Raw genomic sequence first — 20,649 nt, forward strand, 5'->3', positions numbered from 1 at the left:
ATGTGGAATCTAAAATATGACTCAAATGAACTTATCTACAAAACAGACTCACAGAGAACAGACTTGTGGTTGCCAAGGGGGAGGGGCGGTGGGGGGAGGGATGGACTGGGAGTTTGGGGTTAGCAGATGCAAACTGTTACGTATAGAGTGGATAAACAACAAGATCCTACTGTGTAGCACAGGGAACTATATTCAATATCCTATAATAAACCATAATGGAAAAGTATAGGAAAAAGACCATATATATATATGTATAACTGAATCACTTTGCCATATAGCAGAAATTGACACAACATTGTAAATCAACTACACTTCATAAAATAAATTTTTAAAAAGGAGAGCATATTCTAATATAACAGAGATAAGTACTGTAGTTAGAAACAAGGAAAAAAAAAACACGGCCTGTTGAAGGGCTACTGAGGTAATAACGGTTTTTTTAAAAAGAAAACTGTCAAATTCTAACAGAAGAAATGGAGAGAAGCATGAGCAAATTGAAATAAAGCCTTGCTATGGACTGAATGTTTGTGTTCCCCCCAGACTTATATGACGAAGCTTAAATCTGCAGTGTGATGGTATTTGGAGATGGAGCCTTTGGGAGGTAATTAGGTCACGAGGATGCAGCCCTCATGATGGGTTTAGTGCCCTTATAAGAAAAGGCAGGAGAGATGTGCTTCCTCTCTCTGCTCACTGCCACGTGAGGAGGACAAAGGGAGGAGGCAGCCATCTGCAAATCAGGAAGAGGGTCCTCACTGGGCACCGGATCTGCTGGCACCTTGATCTTGGACTTCCCAGCCTCCAGAACTGTGAGAAATAAATGTGTGTTGTGTAAGCCACCCAGTCTATGGTATTCTGTTATGACGGCCAGAACCGCTATAACAGACTAAGACAAGCCTGCCTGTGACTACAGAAAGTGAAAGGAAAAAACCCTCTAAGTTAATAGACATATTTAAAGCAATGCCTTAAATATATTACAGTAGGATACTTCTGAGAACTTCGTAAAATTATAATAATGGTCTTTTAGACAAAAAATGGCAGATAATGACAAGTGTTTGCATGTATTAACTATTTCATAATAAACATTTTGAATTAGAATTAGATAAAAATAAAAAAAACGAAGGCAATTATATCAAAGACTATTCATTGGGAGAGGCAGGCAATAATGGAGAGGCTTCCAAACAAAGGCATTTTATAAAGTAACTGTCATTAAAACTTTATGGTACCAGGCGCTTCCCTGGTGGCGCAGTGGTTAAGAATCCACCTGCCAATGCAGGGGACACGGGTTCGAGCCCTGGTCCGGGAAGATCCCACATGCCGCGGAGCAACTAAGCCTGTGTGCCACAACTACTGAGCCCGTGTGCCCTAGAGCCCGCGCACCGCAACTACTGAGCCCACGCACCGCAACTACTGAAGCCCGCGCACTCTAGGGCCCGCATGCCACAACTACTGAGCCCGCGTGCGGCAACTACTGAAGCCCGCATGCCTATAGCCTGTGCTCCGCAACGAGAAGCCACCACAATAAAAAGTCCGCGCACCACAACGAAGAGTAGCCCCACTCGCCACAAATAGAGAAAGCCTGCACGCAGTAACGAAGATCCAATGTAGCCAAAAACAAACAAACAAACAAAACACAGCACATATATAACCTATAATGGTATAATGGAAGAGATTATTAAAAAAAGAATATATATATGTATATATATGTATGTGTAACTGAATCACGTTGCTGTACACCTGAAACTAACACAACATTGTATGTAAATCAACTATATAAAAAATACATAGCAATACAAGTGTTTTAAATGGAAAGAATTATTATTATTATTGTTATTGGCCGTGCTGCACCCCTTGTGCGATCTTAGTTCCCTGACCAGGGATTGAACCTGGGTCCTCGGCAGTGAGAGTGCGGAGTCCTAACCACTGGACTGCCAGGGGATTTCCTTTTTTTTTTTTAAGAATTATTTTTTAGTTACGTAATTAAATTAAATTTTTCTGTATGGGCAAATTAAAACCACAACCAGATACCATTTCACACCCCCATCGAATGTCTGTAATGAAAGAGAAGATAATACAAGTGTTGATGAGGATGTGGAGAAACAGGAACTCTTGTATACTGCTGGTGGAAATGCAAAATGGTGCAGCCACTTTGAAAAAGTTTGGTTATTCCTTAAAATGTTAAACAGAGAGTTATAACCCAGCAATTTTCTACTCCTAGGTTTATACCCAAGAGAAATGAAAATATACATCTACACGAAAACATGTACACAAATGTTTATCATCCCTAATAGCTAAAAAGTGAAAACAGTCCAAATGTCCAAAAACTCACAAATGAATAAGCAAAATATGGTATATCTATCTATACAATAGAATACTATTTAGGAATAAAAAGGAACAAAGTAACAATACATACTGCAACATGGATGAACAGCAAAAACATGCTAAGTGAAAAAAGCTCCAAAGTATACTAGTAAGTGAATTCAACTTTTAAAAGCTATGGCACATGGATGTTTTAAATGTGCTGTGTGCATTTGCGTACTTAGAGACCAACTCTAGGGTTACACAAGTAACGGGTGACAGGATTGTGTCTGGGGAGGGAACCTGGGGGACGCAGGCAAAGGAGAGCCCTTTACACTGTACAGTTCGCTCTCTGTATCTGTGGGTTCTGCATCTGTGGATTTGAATCCTCAAATGTGGAACCCGCGGATACGGAGGGCCAACTGTACTACGCCATTTTATATAAGGGACTTGAGCAACCGAGGATAGGGATACGGAAGGACGACCATTCCCTTCTGAACCACTTTGTACCATTAAAACTTTTCAACAGGTGCATTTCAATTTTTTTTTCAAAGCCATAAAACGTTCACATTAAAAACTAGAATAGACATTTCCCCAATGTGTATGGAAGAGAAATTCACAATGCTGAGTAAGCACAAGAAACTATCAGTGCTTCTCACATGAATGGAAGTTCCCTACATGATGTGAAACACTAAAACGAAAACAGAATTAGGAAGGCAATAAGTGAGGATAAATATCTGCATTAAGTATGACAGATAGAGACTCAAAATTCAAATTAAAAAGTAATTCATACACACCGAGGAAATACTTTATTCTACTTTTTGTTTAATGTTTCTGTGTGTGTTATAGGGACAAAACTACATTTTCACTGGGAAAGTGTTGAAAAAGTTGAACAGATAATGTAATGAATATTTGCTAAATGCCAGGCAAGTGCCTTTAGGCTGTATCTATTTTAATTCTCACAGCTACTCCTCTTGGATGCCTCCTATGCATTTAAAAATTTCCGGGGACTTCTCTGGCCGTCCAGTGGTTAAGACTCCATGCTTCATCTGCAGGGGGCACAGGTTCGATCCCTGGTCGGGGAGCTAAGATCCTGCGTGCCATGCTGCAGGGTGTGGCCAAAAAAAAAAAAAAAAAAATTTCCCGGTCCAAAGCTGAGCTCCTGATCTCCACTCCCAAACTGCCCCTTCCCCATTTCAGTGAAGGGCCGCCTCAAGCTTCCTCAAGCTCAGGCCAAAGGTGGCTTAAGTTTTCCAAGCATATCACAGAATCTTATTTCCCCCACTGCTACCTAGACCTGGCACCATCATTTCTTACCTGGATTCCTGAGCCAGGAGGCCTACCACCAACATCCTCCACAGGGAGCCAGATGGTCAAGTTAAAACGTGGCCCATGCCACATACATTTGCCCCTTCCTTTCGCACCCTTAGGAAAAGCCAAAGTTCTTCTCAACACCATCAAGTGGTTTGAACAGTTAAAAGAAAAATCAAATGTGATAACTTTAACATTCCCCTTACTGTGTTGGTTGTTTCCCACTTATTTTTAAATTAACTTTTGGCAATTTATGGGTTTTTTCTGAGAAATTTGTTTAGTTCGTCAAGAATGTTCAAACTTAGTATGCAGCACACAGTTTTGTACAATATTTTTCTTGTACTTTTTTTTTTTGGTCAAACCATGCAGCTTGTAGGATCTCAGTTCCCCGACCAGGGACTGAACCCAGCCATCAGCAGCGAAAGCGCGGAGCCCTAACCGCTGGACCAACAGGGAATTCCCTCTTGTACTTTTAAATTTCACATTTTTGTACTTAGTTTAGTTTTTCTTACTTTGTCTTTCTTTCCTTATTAAATTTGCCAGCAGTTGGTATCTCTTATGTTTAAAAACTTTTGTTTTCTTTGATCAATTCTGTAGAATTTTCCCTTCTCTAGTTTTATAATTTTTGTTTTTATTTTCTTATTTCTTTCCCCTGATTCACTGAGACTGTTATTCTTTAAACTTCTGAACTTTACGCCTTAGGCCATTTTGAGTTTTTTCCTTTTAAAAGAACTTTTGGCCAATTTCCATAAATTTATATTGTTTACAGCACATTTATATTGGATTACTAGTAGGTTATAATTTTGAACTGAGTCACTTAATAGAGGGGTGAGTTCTTTTAAAAATCTTTGTCATTAATTTTTTGCTTTACTATACTGTACAAAGAATAAATCCTACATAATTTCTGCTATCAGGAATATGTTGAGAGTTCCCTTTTTGGCTTGGTATATGAGAAATTTTAAAATATTCCTTGAACATTTAAAAGATACTCTTTATCAATAAAGATGGATTTCTGTCTCACAAATTATACCAAAATAAAGTCTAGATGGAGTCAAAATTTAAATGTAAAAAGTTAAACCATGAAAGTACTAGAAGAACAGATAAACAACAAGGTCCTGGGAATTCCTTGGGGGTCCAGTGGTTAGGACTCCACGCTTTCACTGCTGAGGGCACAGGTTCAATCCCTGGTCGGGGAACTAAGATCCCGCAGGCCAAGCAGCCAAAAAAAAAAAAAAATTATGGCACAGCCATGCAATGAAATCCTACGCAGCCATTAAAAAGAAAGAGGCAGAACTATGTGGAATGATATGGAACAAGATATATCACATTTTAAAAAAGGTCAAGGGCAGAATAGGGTACCTATGCCGCATTTGTGTAAAGAAAAAAAAAATGTGTATGTTTCTAAATACATGAATATTTCTGGAAGAAACTCATAATAGTAATTGTCCCCAGGGAAGGGAACTTTTAGAATTTTATGTTGTATGCATGTATTACCTAAACAAGATTAGTTTTTTAAAAATCGAGTATATCTATTACCTCACCTATACTGGTTATCATTCAAATCTCCTATGTTGGTATTTATGTGGTTTGGGGTAGCCATCAAAGAATGAGAGAGACATTCTTAGTCATTGTGCTTCTATCAGTTTCTCCATGCATGGCTAGCAGTTTTAAAATTTAAATATGAATTTAAATAACAAATTTTAAATGATGTTAAGTTTATGGGTTCATGTTACCCAAATGCATAAAATTTTATTACTGTTCTACAGAAAGCAAGATAGCATAGCGCTGCTAATAGAACAAAGAAAATAAACCTCAATAAACTCTAAAGCCTTCATATTTGCATTTTAGCACCGGGATCTCCGGCCAGAAAACAGTGTTACTTCTAAGAATCACCAATGCATACCTGGGATAGGGCGATCAAACATGGGGCTCAGAGGGAGGCAGTGAAACGCCCAGCATCACACAATCAGAAACAGTCAGTACGCCAAGGGAACCCAGGCATGTGGGTTTGCAGTCCGGTGCTCCTGCCACTCGAGGTCCAGACAGCAAGAAGGAAAAGGGCAGGGGGCCTTGCTGGGGTGCTAGTCTCACTGAGGGGTGGGCATGGAAGGATCACTCCATCTTGGCTTCAGTTTTAAGCAGACAACCCCTTCTGTTGCCCTCATCGCTGTGCTCTTGGGGAATCTCTCCTGCCATCCAGGGAACGCCACTGCCGTGGAGGTTAGGGGGCGGAGTGGAGAAATCACAGCCAGTTCCTTTGCCCCAGTCCCAGGGCCTTCGCCCTCGCTGCTCCCTGCGCCTGGAGACACCCCCCCACCTCCAGTCCACATGCATGCACACGTGCACGCACGCCAGCACACATGCCTCTGGCCAGAGTTGTCTCTAAAACTCAGCTCTGGTCTGGCCTCATTTCTGTCTAAACCTCTTATAGTTTCCCACCACCTGCAAGACGAAGTGGCACCACGTTAGCATGACTTCCACAAAGCAGGTCCACATCAGGTGCCGAAGAAAGGCTCAAAGGATGAATAAACAAATGGTCCTTCACCGTCTGGGTCCTGGCCATCTCCGGGCCCCCTCACACCACCCCTGCTGCCCTGCCATGTGACCATGCTTCCATGGGTGTGATCTTCCCATGCCCACCCCGCCATCCTCTTTCACAACTCCCTGCCTTGCACACATGCCCTGCTCTGCCTTGAATGCCCTGCCCTTTTTTCCCATCTTGCAAACTCTTCCTTATCTTTCTGGACGCAGCTCCAATCGATTTTTGCTCCCTTCTCAGGGAAGTCTTCCCAGCTGCCTTCCCAGACTGAATGGCACCCCCAATATTGGGCTTCCCTCCCTAGCAATCTCTCCTTTCTCCTCCACAGCAGGGCTTGTCACTCTGCATCATCATTTCCTCTTGGCCCGCCCTTCCTTCAGCAGCTGGGTACACCTCCAGGGCAGGGACACTGCCTGATTCTGGATAAGGGCAAATACCTTGGCACCAGGGCCCTGGATTTGAGTCTCTACTACACAGTTACCAGCTGTGTGGCTATGGTCTGGTTACTCCATGGCTTGGTACCTCAGCGTCCTCATCTGTAAAATGGGGATGTTCTAGGTCAGGCTGCTAAAAGCAGAGCCCAAGACAGGGGTGTCTGTCAAAGTTATTTATTAAGGTGGGAAGGGAAGCAGGATGGGGTGGGGGAAGAAGTTAGGCAAAGATGTGGTTTCAGGAGCAGTCCAGCTTTAGCCTGACCACAGGGCACTCTGGGATGTGAACAACACTCCAGAGTTTGTCCTGCCAAGAGGCAAGGGGGCTGCGCTGTTCCCTTGCCCATATCTGCCACATCTGTCACTCATTGGCTACGGGCCATGCCTATGGGGTGGAGGAGGGGCATTCTATCAGCCAAGGGCAATCCTTCAGGGCAAGGCGCAGGTGTTAGTGGACCTACAACCACAATGGATGGGGGGAGGGGGACTGGCCTAGGAGGGCATCCAGTAGACTGGGGAGAGGGAGCACCAGCCGGGTCAGCCTTGGGGGTAATAAGAGCTACCTGGCCAGGTCACTGGGAGATGAAGCAGGCAACACCCCTGACATGGCATCTGGCCTATTAGCTATTATTACCAGTGCTGTTGTTCTTGTTGTTTCCTATGTAGCCCCAGCCCCTAGCACAGGGTAGAAGGAAGGAAGGCAGGGAGGAGAGGATATGGTTTGAGTCACATGCTTCTGGCTGCTGTCCTTTTGCTTCTTCCCTCTTCCTGCTTGGATGGCGAGGAAGCCCGCTTGAGGCTGGGGCTCAGGAGTAACAGGTGCTGGCAGCACCCCTCCCACTTGCTGGGATCTGTTTCCTCATCTCTACAAGGGGGACACCACCTGCTGTCCCTGTTCCCGGGGCTGTCTGGGAGGGTCAGGCTGAGGATCAGGGTCTGTGGGAGGCTGGAAGCCCTGTCCCCCCCCGGGCACTGGCAGACCCCGGGGTTCTGCCCCAGCTCCTGGGCCCGGGTGGGAGAAAAGAGGACAGAAGGGAGCGACTGAGGCCAGGCAGCGGGAAGAGAGGGACAGAAATAAGAAGGCTGTCAATGCTAACCTCAGGATCAGGAAGGATGCGGTTGGTGGGGTCAGTACCCCCGGCCATGACAGCCACTCAAGACATTTGGACCAAAATATCACCGAAATTGAGAAAAGAAAGTGTTGCTGAAGCTGGTTTCTCAGGACTGAGTGGACAGGTCAGGCCTGGGGACCCCAGGGTGGACCAGAGTCCACAGAGGCCCTCAAGCCCTCTGGGAATCCTCCACGCCAAGCCCTACAGGGCTGCCGACCAGGAACCCAGGGCCTCTGCTTCCCCCAGGGTGGCTGATCACAGTCCGAGGCTTCAGAGGATGCCTGAGCCCAGATGCAAAGGGGAAGAGAGCTGGAAGAATCCTGGCAGTGGGGTCCATGCCAGGCCCATTTTACAGATTGGGAAACAGAGGTCCTGAGAAAGGAAGGCCTTGCTGACACTCACAGCAAATAAGAAGCAGAAGTGGGACCAGACTGACCCAATGGGCTCTTTCTGGGGGACCGATGCAGCCCCATCCCAGGAATCACCCTCTTCTCATGGGGCCCCACGGGAGTTACCTTCAGGGGGACGTCAGCGGCCATCTCCTCCCTCACCCACAAAAGCTGGCATAGCGGGCAAGAGGGGTCCTTGACCCAGCACATTTCCGTGGGGGATGATGACGTAGGAGATTGTTCTGAACGTACTGTTCCTTTGAAAACAACCATCTTTATTGTCCCTCACAATGACAGGGTCCTGCAGGACTTAAAATGCAGTCACACGCTTTACCAAAGCCCAAACCGAGGCTCCCAGCAGTGAGGGGACCTCCCTAGGTCACTAGCTAGACAGTCGCAGAGTTGGGAGTTGAACAAACATCTTCTTGCCTCAAAGCCCTTGTGAAGGTGGCACAAGCCTGCACTCCGGGCCTCAGGCCTGGGCGGTCCCTGTTCCAAATCCAGCAAGGCTTCTCTCTCCTTGTCACTGGAAACCAGGAAGCTGGGTCCCAGCCCCCATCACTGGAATTGAAACCATCTCCTTTACCCCAGCTACCTTCCTGCTCGGAAGGCTCAGACTCTCCACCAAAAGATCCCCTAGGGTTTCTGGATGTACCGCCCCCACCGAAACCGGGGTGTCCACAGCCAGCCCTGGCCTGGCTCAGACAGCAGGTGGCCAGGTAGTGGCCATGCCTCTCCCGCTCAGCCCTGGCAGTTTGGGCCCAGAACCCACAGGAAGTGGCCGGTGAGGCCCCCGTGAGAAGGGTCCTGCCCAGCACAGTCCTGGGCAGTGGGTCCCAAACTTATCTGCATGTTGGAATCATCTGGGGTTTTAAAACTGCCAATGGGGGCTTCCCTGGTGGCGCAGTGGTTGAGAGTCTGCCTGCTAATGCAGGGGACACGGGTTCGGGCCCTGGTCTGGGAGGATCCCACATGCCACGGAGCGGCTAGGCCCGTGAGCCACAGTTACTGAGCCTGCGCGTCTGGAGCCTGTGCTCCGCAACGGGAGAGGCCGCGATGGTGAGAGGCCCGCGCACCGCGATAAAGAGTGGCCCCCACTTGCCGCAACTGGAGAGAGCCCTCGCACAGAAACAGAGGCCCAACACAGCCATAAATAAATAAATAAATAAATAAATAAATAAACCCAAAAAAAAGTTCCAAAAAAAAACTGCCAATGGGCCACACTCCTGGTCAATCACAGCACAATCTCTGAGGGCAGAACACAGGCATCAGCACTTTTGGAAGCAGCCCAGGTGAGCTTGGGGACTACTGTTCCAGGCCACGCTGTCACCCAGCTCTCCGCTCCCAGTGGGGAGAGTGGCTCCTTGCTCCCTTGTACCCGGTGTCTTGCTTCCCCAGCAAACCAGAGCCGAATGATTCTTGCCTTCTAAGAGGCTGGGGATGGGAAGGCCATCGAGGTGGCCATATTTAGGTGAGACTCTAAGGGTGTCTGCTGATAACTAACACTCCTCCTGCACTTCACATCAGGCCCCAGCTCGGTGGCTCTGCCACCTCCTCTCATGCCCACACCAAACTGAAAATGGAGCCGAGGTCTGGAGATCCCCCTTCATCTCCAGCCATGCGGTCAGTGAGGATCCCGGAGGAATCTTGTGTTGGTTTTGGAATTTAGGGAATGAAGAAGGCTCGGGATGTAAAGGAGAGAAGTTAGATCCTGAGGTTCGAATTCACAGCCTGGAAATTGCTCTGCCCGCTTTCAAAGGCAAATTGGCAATGATTTCTAAAACTTAAAATGTGTCCAGCCGCTGAGCTCGTGTGGCCGGAAAGGAAGTAACATCACCAGGGAGAGCAGAGAAGCCGGGTTGCGGCGCCGCCGTGAAGGCGCTTCACCGACAACATGTCTCATTTACCGATGAAACTTTTACGCAGGAAGATCGAGAAGCGGAACCTCAAATTGCGACAGCGAAACCTAAAGCTCCAGGGGGCCTCAGCTGTGAGCTTGTCAGAAACTCAAAACGGAGATGTGTCTGAAGGAACAGTGGGAGGTGGAAAAATTAAAAGGTCCCTAAAACAGTCTGTGACTGTGGGCTTGTCAGAAACCCAAAATGGAGACATCTCTGAAGAAGCAGTAGTAGGTGGAAAAGTTAAAAAATTCCTGAAACAGTCTACGAATGCAGGCTGGTCAGAAGCCCAAAATGGAGACTTACCTAAAGAAACAGTGGAAAATGTAAAAGTTAAAAAATCCTCCAAGAAATCTACCACACTGACCAGTGGGGAAGCAGCAATGCAGTCTCCCAATTCAGAATCAAAAAAGAAGAAGAAGAGGAAAAAGAGAAAAATAGTGGATGATGCTGGGCCTGATTCCAAAAAAGCAAAAACTGAAGACAAAGGAGACTCTGAAGATGGTGCCCAGGCTCCTGAAGAAACAGAAAACAGTGTGGAGAAGCCAGACAATGAGGACGATGACAGCATGGTGCCCAGCCTGCCCCTGGGACTGACAGGAGCTTTTGAGGATACTTTGTTTGATTCTCTGACTAATCTTGTCAATGAGAACACTCTGAAGGCAATAAAAGAAATGGGCTTTACAAACATGACTGAAATTCAGCATAAAAGTATCAGACCCCTTCTGGAAGGCAGGGATCTTCTAGCAGCTGCAAAAACAGGCAGTGGCAAAACCCCGGCATTTCTCATTCCTGCAGTTGAACTCATTGTTAAGTTAAAGTTCATGCCCAGGAATGGAACAGGAGTCCTTATTCTCTCACCTACTAGGGAACTGGCCATGCAGACTTTTGGTGTCCTTAAGGAGCTGATGACACACCATGTTCACACGTATGGGTTAATAATGGGTGGCAGCAACAGATCTGCTGAGGCACAGAAGCTTGCCAATGGGATCAACGTCATTGTGGCCACACCAGGCCGTCTCCTGGACCATATGCAGAATACCCCAGGGTTTATGTATAAAAACCTACAGTGTCTGGTCATTGATGAGGCTGATCGTATCTTGGATGTTGGGTTTGAAGAAGAATTAAAGCAAATTATTAAACTTCTGCCAACCCGCAGACAGACCATGCTCTTTTCTGCCACACAAACTCGAAAAGTTGAAGACCTGGCAAGGATTTCTCTGAAAAAGGAGCCCTTGTATGTTGGTGTTGATGACGATAAAGCTCATGCAACCGTGGACGGTCTTGAGCAGGGATACGTTGTCTGTCCTTCCGAAAAGAGATTCCTCCTCCTCTTTACATTCCTTAAGAAGAACCGGAAGAAGAAACTGATGGTCTTCTTTTCGTCCTGTAAGTCCGTGAAATACCACTATGAGTTGCTGAACTACATCGATTTGCCTGTCTTGGCCATTCATGGAAGGCAGAAACAAAACAAGCGTACGACCACGTTCTTCCAATTCTGCAATGCAGATTCGGGGATCTTGTTGTGTACAGACGTGGCAGCTAGAGGGCTGGACATTCCTGAAGTGGACTGGATTGTTCAGTATGACCCTCCGGATGACCCCAAGGAATACATTCATCGTGTGGGCAGAACAGCCAGAGGCCTGAACGGCGGAGGGCATGCCTTGCTCATTTTGCGCCCTGAAGAAGTGGGTTTCGTTCGCTACTTGAAGCAATCCAAGGTTCCTTTAAGTGAATTTGAGTTTTCCTGGTCCAAAATTTCTGACATTCTGTCTCAGCTTGAAAAACTGATTGAAAAGAACTACTTCCTTCATAAGTCAGCCCAGGAAGCGTATAAGTCATACATTCGAGCGTACGATTCCCATTCGCTGAAACAGATCTTTAATGTTAATAACTTAAACTTGCCTCAGGTTGCTCTGTCGTTTGGTTTCAAGGTGCCTCCTTTTGTTGATTTGAACGTGAACAGCAACGACGGCAAACTTAAAAAAAGGGGCGGCGGCGGTGGCTTCGGCTACCAGAAAGCCAGAAAAGTCGAGAAGTCCAAGATCTTCAAGCACATAAGCAGGAAACCATCTGACGGCAGGCAGTTCTCTCACTGAAGACACGCCTTTGTCCTGAAATGGATTTTTTTTTTTTCTTGCTCTAACAAAGGAATTGTTGTTGCCGTAGGATTTGGGACTCATCTAACAAGAGTATGAATTGACTTGGGGGCGCCGGCACTGACATTTCCAGTGGGTCTCCTCTTTGGGGATATAAAACAGTTCAGTATTTCTTGATTGGCCAAGGACGAAGCAAGGGATCTTCTTAGTCTTTGTGATGATAGAATGTTTTTAAGTTTAAATCTTTTTTTTCCCAAACTGGTTACTGTTGTAGTGTAATTCCTTTGGTACCTTTCCTTCCTGGTGTCTGAAGATGTGTATGGCTTAGGGTGCCGTGTCAGCCTGCCAGACAGGGCAGGTGACACTGGACAGCTGAAATTATCTCAGTTTATTTTTTTGGTTTTGGTTGTTTCTTGGACCTTTAGTTGTTTCTTGGACCTTACTTCAGTAGTTCTCTGACCCTTCCTGAAAATGCTGCCACGTAAAAGGGCAGAGAGCTTTGGGAAATACCTAAGAAGCACCTCCGGTTAGAGGTGGCACTGTGTTTTTTATATGTTGGATTTTAAAACAATGATCCTTTCTCCATTTTACCTTTTTAAGGGTAAGAAATACGGGTTGTCATTGTTATTTGAATAAAGTGCCCCAGCAGTCCTGACATGGAGGGTAGGATGGGGACGAGATCTGAGAGTTTTGAGCCTCATTTACAGGTGTAATACTCTGCTGTTCTCCATTTGGTAACTTAGCAGACTTTTTTTTTTTTTTAAGGCACAGAGAATGGTGACACTCCTCAGTCAAACTTGTTTGTTTGAAGTGGTTTGGATTTTGGTGAGCCCTTCCAACTCTTCATAGTACTTAGAAGGCAAAGCATCTTTTTGAGAAAAATTGCCTCTTCCAGATCCATGAAACAAAAGTAGATTTATGGTGAAAATTGAAAATGAACACACATCAGAATAAGCAACAAAGTCAGTGGTTTAGTCAGATGGGGTTTTTTGTTGTAGGAACTTTTGATTTCCGGTGTGTTTTATGTTTTATTTCTAGTGTGTTTTGTAACTACAGAATGGTTATTACATTTTGTAGTTATTTAAAACCAAAGTTGCTAGCATCATTTTGCTGTTGTACCAGTTCATATCCACAGATTCCTATTAAATATAAGCATCAAATGTAGAAGAAACAGTCTGGTAAACAGCACTGCAGTAGGAAAAGAATGATACACTGTTCCACACCTGGGCTCGACCACTGTCCCCCTAGCTAGACATGTCCTGGGTTTCAGACCTTGATTGCTGGACTTCTGGCATTTAATAACTGTTTCTTTTTCCAGTAACTATTCTTTTTTGTTTCAGAAATAATCATGTTTCAGAAAGTACACAAAAGCAAAGAGGAGAATATTTAATCACTGAACAGAAGTAAATACTGCCAATATCTTGATACATAACCCTCCAGTGTTTTGTATACATACTTTTTAATTTTTTTTTATCAAAGGTGTAGTAAGTCATCCTTACCCACTATTTGTAACCATCTTGTTTCATAACATTATTTTCCTGTGTCATTAAATAATTACATCAAAAAAAAAATAATGTGTCCAGCCTTTGGGCTTCCCTGGTGGTGCAGTGGTTAAGAATCCGCCTGCCAATGCAGGGGACACGGGTTCGAGCTCTGGTCCGGGAAGACCCCACATGCCACGGAGCAACTAAGCCCGTGTGCCACAACTACTGAAGCCCGCACGCCACAACTACTCAGCCTATGAGCCACAACTACTGAAGCCCACAAGCCTCAAGCCCGTGCTCCGCAAAAAGAGAAGCCACCCAATGAGAAGCCCACACACCGCAACGAAGAGTAGCCCCCGCTCACCGCAACTAGAGAAAGCCCGTGCGCAGCAACTAAGACCCAACGCAGCCACAAAAAAAAAAAAAAAAAAAAATGTGTCCGCCCTTTGACTCTACAACCAAACTGCTTGGCAGAAAGCTACAGGGAGAGCCACACGGCCCGCAAGGCACAGAGTGCACTAGATAAGAAAATCCTGCAGCTGCGTTTGAACAACTCATAACCTAATATAGTTTGGTTTACCACACCTCTGGGTTATGGGCATGAAGGCCACTGATGGAGCTGGATCCTCCATATGTATTACTGAATAGACAAGACACATGTATAATGATATGCATAATATGACATCATTTGTCTGAAGAATACATATAAAACAAAACACCAATACTCCAGTTCTATAATAACATGTTTTTATAACTTAGAGGGTAAGAGCATGAATTTTGGAGCCAGGCTGTCTAGGTTTGGGACTAAACTTTTCACCATTTTCAGGCTGTGAGGCTTCAGGCAGGTTGTATAGCCTCTCTGAGCCGCAACGTTCTCATCTATAAAACAAGGATAATAACAGTACCTTCCTCACAGGGTTGTGAATGAGTTAATACACGTAAAGCACTTAAGACAGGGCCTCGCAGTGAGTGAGCCCAATTTAAGTGTTTTGGGGTTTTTTTCGTTGTTGTTTCTTTGTTTTGTTTTGGGTTTTTTTTCTGGCCGTGCAGCACAGCTTGTGGGATCTTAGTTCCCCGACAGCAGTGAAAGCGCAGAGTCCTAACCACTGGACCGCCAGGGAATTCCCTTGCTTGTTTTTTCTAATGCGAAGGCTTAGATAAAGTTCTGGAAGGCAACACACCCAACTGATTACCTCAAACTGGGAGAGGACAGACCTGGGGCGGGAAGCAGTGAGTAATGGGGATTTCAGCCTGATGTATAAGGTGTTTAGCTTTCTGCAAAGAGAATTTAGTCATGTATTACCTGTATGGTTTAAACTGAATACATTTTTTTGAAAGCGAAAGAAGACCGAAGATCAGTGACCAGAAAGCTGGACTCTTTGAAGTTAGAAGAGGAATTCTGCTTCCGGGATGGATCATCTGACCGACGTTCTCCCATGCCAGCCGACGGTGCCCAGACACGCAAAACACGGGTAGAAGAAAGGCTTGGGGCTGGGACTGAGGGTTAGGGGATTGGTTGGTTGGAGCCTCAGTTCTGAGCCCCACTGCCCCAAACTGACTTGTTAGGTGACACCAGGCAAGTCCCTGCCCTCTCTGGACCATGGCTCGCTTGTATGTCAAGCGGGGTTAATATCAGCCCATCTCACAGGGATCTGTGGAGCTGATAAAAGAGCCTTTGGGGTCAGGAGGCTTGGGTGCAAATCCTGATTTCAACATGTTGTGTTGTGCAACCTAGGGCAAGTTTCCTAACCTCCCTGTACCACATGTTCCTCATCTGCAAATGCGGTGATGATTTTGCATCTACTTCACAGGGTCATTCTGAGGATGGGGGACAATAATTCATATAAAGATTACAGCACAATGAGGGGACTGCCCATCTGCAGCTGATGCTAGTTGATGCTAATCTCATATATTGGGTTCTCAGCACAGGTGGGGCATCATGCTACAGTATTCCACCTGCATTTCCTCAGTGGATCCTCAATCAACCTTTCAAGGCAGATATTGCCTTCATTGTACAGGTGAAGAAATGGACTCTGGGAAGTCAAGAAGCAAAGAGTGGATTTAAAACCTCTGCTGAACCCAGAGGCGCTTTCCTAACTGAAGCACCATACTGCCTTCAACCAATGATCTTCTTTCCAAACAAAATGATCATTCCCATAGCTCTTGATTATTTTTCTGCTATAAAACATAATCTGCACTCATATGAAAAGTTCTAAACATTGCGGAAATATAGAACGTGAACTTTCCCACAATCTTACCCTTTAGGGATAGAAATACAATTTCCAAGACTTTTTTACCCATGTTGGAGGACATTTTTGCCTTATCTGAGAATCAGAGTAGCGTTTCCTTAAAAATTTTCTAGAAATCATTTCACTTTGAACTTGATTTTCTAAAGTATCATTTGCCCTGCATGGAAGGTAACCCCTAAAAGAAACCCAAGGGAAACAAAGCCAAAATGATGCCCGTTGAACGGGACCTGGGTGTTGCTGCCTATGGCCTGAGGCCTGGCCTCGCATTGTGGAAAAGGTGATCAGGAGTGTTAAGAGGCCTTACAGACATTAGCAGCCAACTGAGACTTTCTCCTTGACTAAACAGGAAGGATTAAAGAGAAGTGAAAAGAGGACAGCTGCTCTCACTTTATGATTCAGCCAGCGCCTCGTCCATGCACCTCCTAAACGTCATCCTGCTGACTCTACCGTGTAAGTCTCTAACGAGGCAAACCTTCACCTGCCCATTTCAAGAAGAGAATTCTGAGGCTGAGAAATGCACAGGACACCTTCAAGAACTTAGGGAAAAGACTACTGTGAGACCAATAAAACGGCAAGCTATTTCTCTCTTCAAACAAGATGCAGTGACAAGATCTGAATACCTCAGAGTACCAGCTCACCAGGATTTGAGTCCTCCCTCCATTTGGCATGAGGGGCAGAAGGAACCGCCCAGGCAAGGGGTTGATGGGGGTTTGGGGTTTCGTGATGGTACAAGCTCCATCCCTCCCCCCAGGAGATGGGTGTTGAGGGATCAGGCAGTTTTCCAGCTGCCTGCAACCTCTATATCCACACAGTCTTCTAGGAGAGAAATTTAGCAACACGGTCTCAAACATTTTGAAAATAATGGTTCCAGTGAGGATTCGGGGAAGATGGCAGAGTGGGAAGCACCAGGAATCTGTCTCCTCACTTAGACAGAGATTGTACGAGCAGAATCTGGTATAACTGTTTTGGAACTCTGGAGTCTGTTGAAAGCTTACAGCTTCCAGGGTTAATCTGGACTCTTAAATTTTGGTTAATTTTAAATTGGGAGATTAGGTTTGACATAAATACAATACCATGTGTAAAATAGACAGCTAGTGTATAGCACAGGGAGCTCAGCTTGGTGCTCTGGGATGACCTAGATGGGTGGGATGGGAGGGTGGGAGGGAGGTCCAAGAGGGAGGGGATATAGGTACACATAGAGCTGATTCACTTCATTGTACAGCAGAAACTAACACAACATTGTAAAGCAATTTTACTCCAATAAAAACATTTTTTTTGGTTCATTTTGGTCAATTTCAGCTCTTAGTACAGTAGTAGGTAGCCACCCCCCACCCCTAGGTCTTGTGGCAGCCAGCTGTGCACATGTTCCTGGAGCAGCTTGCACGCAGTTTGCAGGAGCGAGGGTGGGTAAAAAGGACCCTGTCCTCCAGATACCGGAGATTTGTACCATAATTGTTGACTGCTGTTTCTGATCTCAGAGGTGCAGTCAGAAGCAGGCAGCCATTGTTGTCACTCCAACACCCGCTCCGTGGTGGCAAGCCCCTCCCCCTCCAGCTGAACTGACCTCCGGGAGATTTAAAAGGCCTGTGCCTTTTGTTCTCTCCTTCAATTTTGCTTTTCCCCTTTTGGAAGCCAGACATTAAAGACTAGGACATTCAGAAACAACTGCACATATGGGGAACATTACAAAGTGACTGCACATGCCCAAGGAAAGGCTCAGCAAAAACATAAGAAGATGAAAAGATATAAGAAGGCATTAAGTTAACACCTCAGGTTGATTCTGGGCACAGAGACAGTTCACAATGATACAAAAAAACCAAAAACGATAAACAAAAAATAAAAACCAAAAAACAGCAACCCTGGCAAGGGGGAGAATCTGATTTCCAGAGTTACCACATTATTAGATTCAAATGTCCAGTGTTCAGCAACAACAACAGAAAAATCACAAAGCATACAGAAGAAACAATGGCCCACTGAAAGGAAAAAATCAATTCAAAAGACTCTGTCTCTGAAAAAAATGTAATGACATATATTAGACAAAGACTTTGAAGCAACTGCCTTAAAGATGCCTAAAGAACTAAGAAAGTAAAAAAAATGATGTGTTAACAAAATAGAAATATCAATAAAGAGATAGAAAACCTAAAAAGAAACCAAAAAGAGATTCTGGAGCTGAAAAAATGCAGCATCTAAAATGAAAAATTCATAGAGGGATTCAAAGGCAGATTTAAGCAGGCAGAAGAAAGAAACAGGGAACTTCAGGATAGGACAAAGGAAATTATCGAGGCTGAGAAACAGAAAGAAAAGGAATGAAGAAAAGTGAACAGAGCTTAAGGGATGTGTGAGACACGATTAAGTGGACCACCATTCACATTATGGGAGCCCCAGAAGAAGAGAGAGAAAAGGACAGAGAGAAAAATTGAAGAAATAATGGCTAAAAACTTCCCAAATTTGATGAAAAAGCTGAATATAAACATTCAAGAAGCTCAATAAATTCCAAGTAAAATTAACTAAAAGAGGCCCGGGGCCGCCCCCTCCCCGCCCCGCCCCCTCCGGCCGGGGGTGCTCTAGATGCTGTGTGGAGACCCTTTGCACCCCTGCGAACATGGCGCTGCGAGTGGCGCGCAGCGTGAGGGCCGCGATCTGCAGCCTGCGCGCCATCTCTGCGTCCAACGCGTCCTGCCCGCTGCGGCCCTGGGGACTGCGGGCGGGCGCCGTCCGGGCGCTGCGCACCGGCCCCACTCTGCTGTCGGGTCGTAAATTCACAGACAAACATGAATGGGTAACAACAGAAAACGGTGTTGGAACAGTGGGAATCAGCAATTTTGCACAGGAAGCTTTGGGAGATGTTGTTTACTGTAGTCTGCCTGAAGTTGGGACAAAATTGAACAAACGAGGAATTTGGTGCTTTGGAAAGTGTGAAAGCTGCTAGTGAACTCTATTCTCCTCTATCAGGAGAAGTAACTGAAATTAATGAAGCTCTAGCAGAAAATCCAGGACTTGTCAACAAATCTTGTTATGAAGATGGTTGGCTGATCAAGATGACACTCAGTAACCCTTCAGAACTAGATGAACTAATGAGTGAAGAAGCATATGAGAAATACATAAAATCTATTGAGGAGTGAAAATGGAACCCCTAAATAAACTAGTTTGAAACAACTTAATCTAGCATAGTTGTCTTAAATTAGTGGTGGATAGATTTTTAAAAAGCAACTTTTAGCAAAAGAAACTACTTGAAACAATGTTGCCTGAAGAAAATACCCCTTAACTTCCTAATGATTTCAGATAAACGCTATGCATCTTTTTCACAACACCCTGTGATTTTTAGGCTAGTCTCCAGTTATAATACTCAGAATTCCTGAAATTATCTGTGGTAAAACTAGTTATAAAAATTATGTAATTCAAGGATAACATTGTATCTTAACCTTATATAATATTGTAACTTGCTTACAGCCATCCCTGGATTTGGGTCAAAATACTCAATGAACTTGCCACTGGAAATAAATGACAGTGGAGAAAAGTTTGTTAGTTGTATAGTGTCCAGTGAAGAACATTACTATCTTAATTTTGCAATATACTGTGTTTGCTGGTGCTATTTTTATACAGTGAAGCAACAGCCTTGCAGGAAAATAAGAAACAGTTTAATAATAAAATATTCAACTTCTTAAAAAAAAAAAAATTAACTAAAAGAGACCCACACCAAGACACATTATAAGCAGACTTTCAAAAACCACAGACAACGGGTGAGTCTTGAAAGCAGCAAGAGAGAAATGAATCATCAAATACAAGGGCTCCTCAATAAGATTATCTGCAAATTTCTCCTTAGAAACTTTGGAGGCCTGAGGACAGTAGGCCCATACATTCAAAGTGCAAAAAGAAAATAACTGACAACCAAGAATGCTATATCCAGCAAAACTGTCCTTCAAAAGTAAGGGAGAGGGAATTCCCTGGTGGTCCAGTGGAAAAGAATCCACCTTACAATGCAGGGGACATGGGTTCGATCCCTGGTCAGGGAACTAAGATCCCACATGCCGTGGGGCAACTAAGCCCGCATTCCACAACTACTGAGCTCGTGCGCCTCAACTAGAGCCCGCGTGCTGCAAACTACAGAGCCCACCCACTCTTGAACCTGCGCGCCACAACTACAGAGCCCACACGCCCTGGAGCCTGTGTGCCACAACCAGAGAGGAGAAAAAAAACAAACCTGCACACCACAACTAGAGAGAAGCCCACACGCTGCAATGAAGAGCCTGCTCACCACAACGAAAGATGCCGCATGCCTCAACGAAGATCCCGCGTGCCGCGACTGAGACCTGATGCAGCCAAAAAAAACAAAACAAAACAAAAAGGTAAGGGAGAAATCAAGACATTCCCAGATAAACAAAAGCTGAGGGAATTCATGACCACTAGATGTGCCCAGCAAGAAATGCTCAAGGGAGTCCTGCAGGGTGAAATGAAAGGACACTAGACAGTACCTCAATGTCATAAGGAAAAATAAAGATATCAATAAAGGTAAGTACATGGACAATTATAAAAGCTAGTATTATTGTAGCAATAGTTTGTAACTCTACTTTTGGTTTTCTACAGGATTTAAGAGACTATTACATGTACAGAAAAACAATTATTAGTGTAAAGGCTAGTATACAGTACTGTAACTTTGGTTTGTAATTCCAAATCTTGTTTTCTACATAAACTGGGAGACTAATGTGTTTTTTAAAAATTATTATTTTATATTTGGGGCACATAATGTATAAAGATGTAATTTTGTAACATCAACAACAGAAAGCAGTGGGGATGGAGCTGTAAAGTAGCAGAGTTTTTGTATGTTACTGAAGTGAAGCCACTATA

At 44.8% G+C, this 20,649-nt stretch overlaps 2 protein-coding genes and 1 pseudogene across 2 annotated transcripts in view; 2 read left to right on the plus strand and 1 right to left on the minus strand.

Moving 5' to 3' along the window:
* NLRC5 (NLR family CARD domain containing 5) overlaps positions 1–20,649 on the minus strand; it is a 100,791-nt gene that overhangs the window by 62,284 nt on the left and 17,858 nt on the right. The window contains exon 2 of the mRNA XM_061173665.1: positions 20,006–20,114. The gene's annotated coding sequence lies outside the window, so the exon portion shown is untranslated. The remainder of the gene's footprint in view (positions 1–20,005; positions 20,115–20,649) is intronic.
* LOC133078228 (ATP-dependent RNA helicase DDX18-like) lies at positions 9,930–12,071 on the plus strand. The gene has a single exon (XM_061173190.1). The coding sequence runs from the start codon at positions 9,969–9,971 to the stop codon at positions 12,069–12,071; it is 2,103 nt and encodes a 700-aa protein (XP_061029173.1). The 5' UTR covers positions 9,930–9,968.
* LOC133078552 (glycine cleavage system H protein, mitochondrial-like) lies at positions 18,407–19,060 on the plus strand (annotated as a pseudogene).

This window comes from Eubalaena glacialis, chromosome 18, assembly GCF_028564815.1.
Source record: "Eubalaena glacialis isolate mEubGla1 chromosome 18, mEubGla1.1.hap2.+ XY, whole genome shotgun sequence".
NCBI lineage: Eukaryota > Metazoa > Chordata > Mammalia > Artiodactyla > Balaenidae > Eubalaena > Eubalaena glacialis.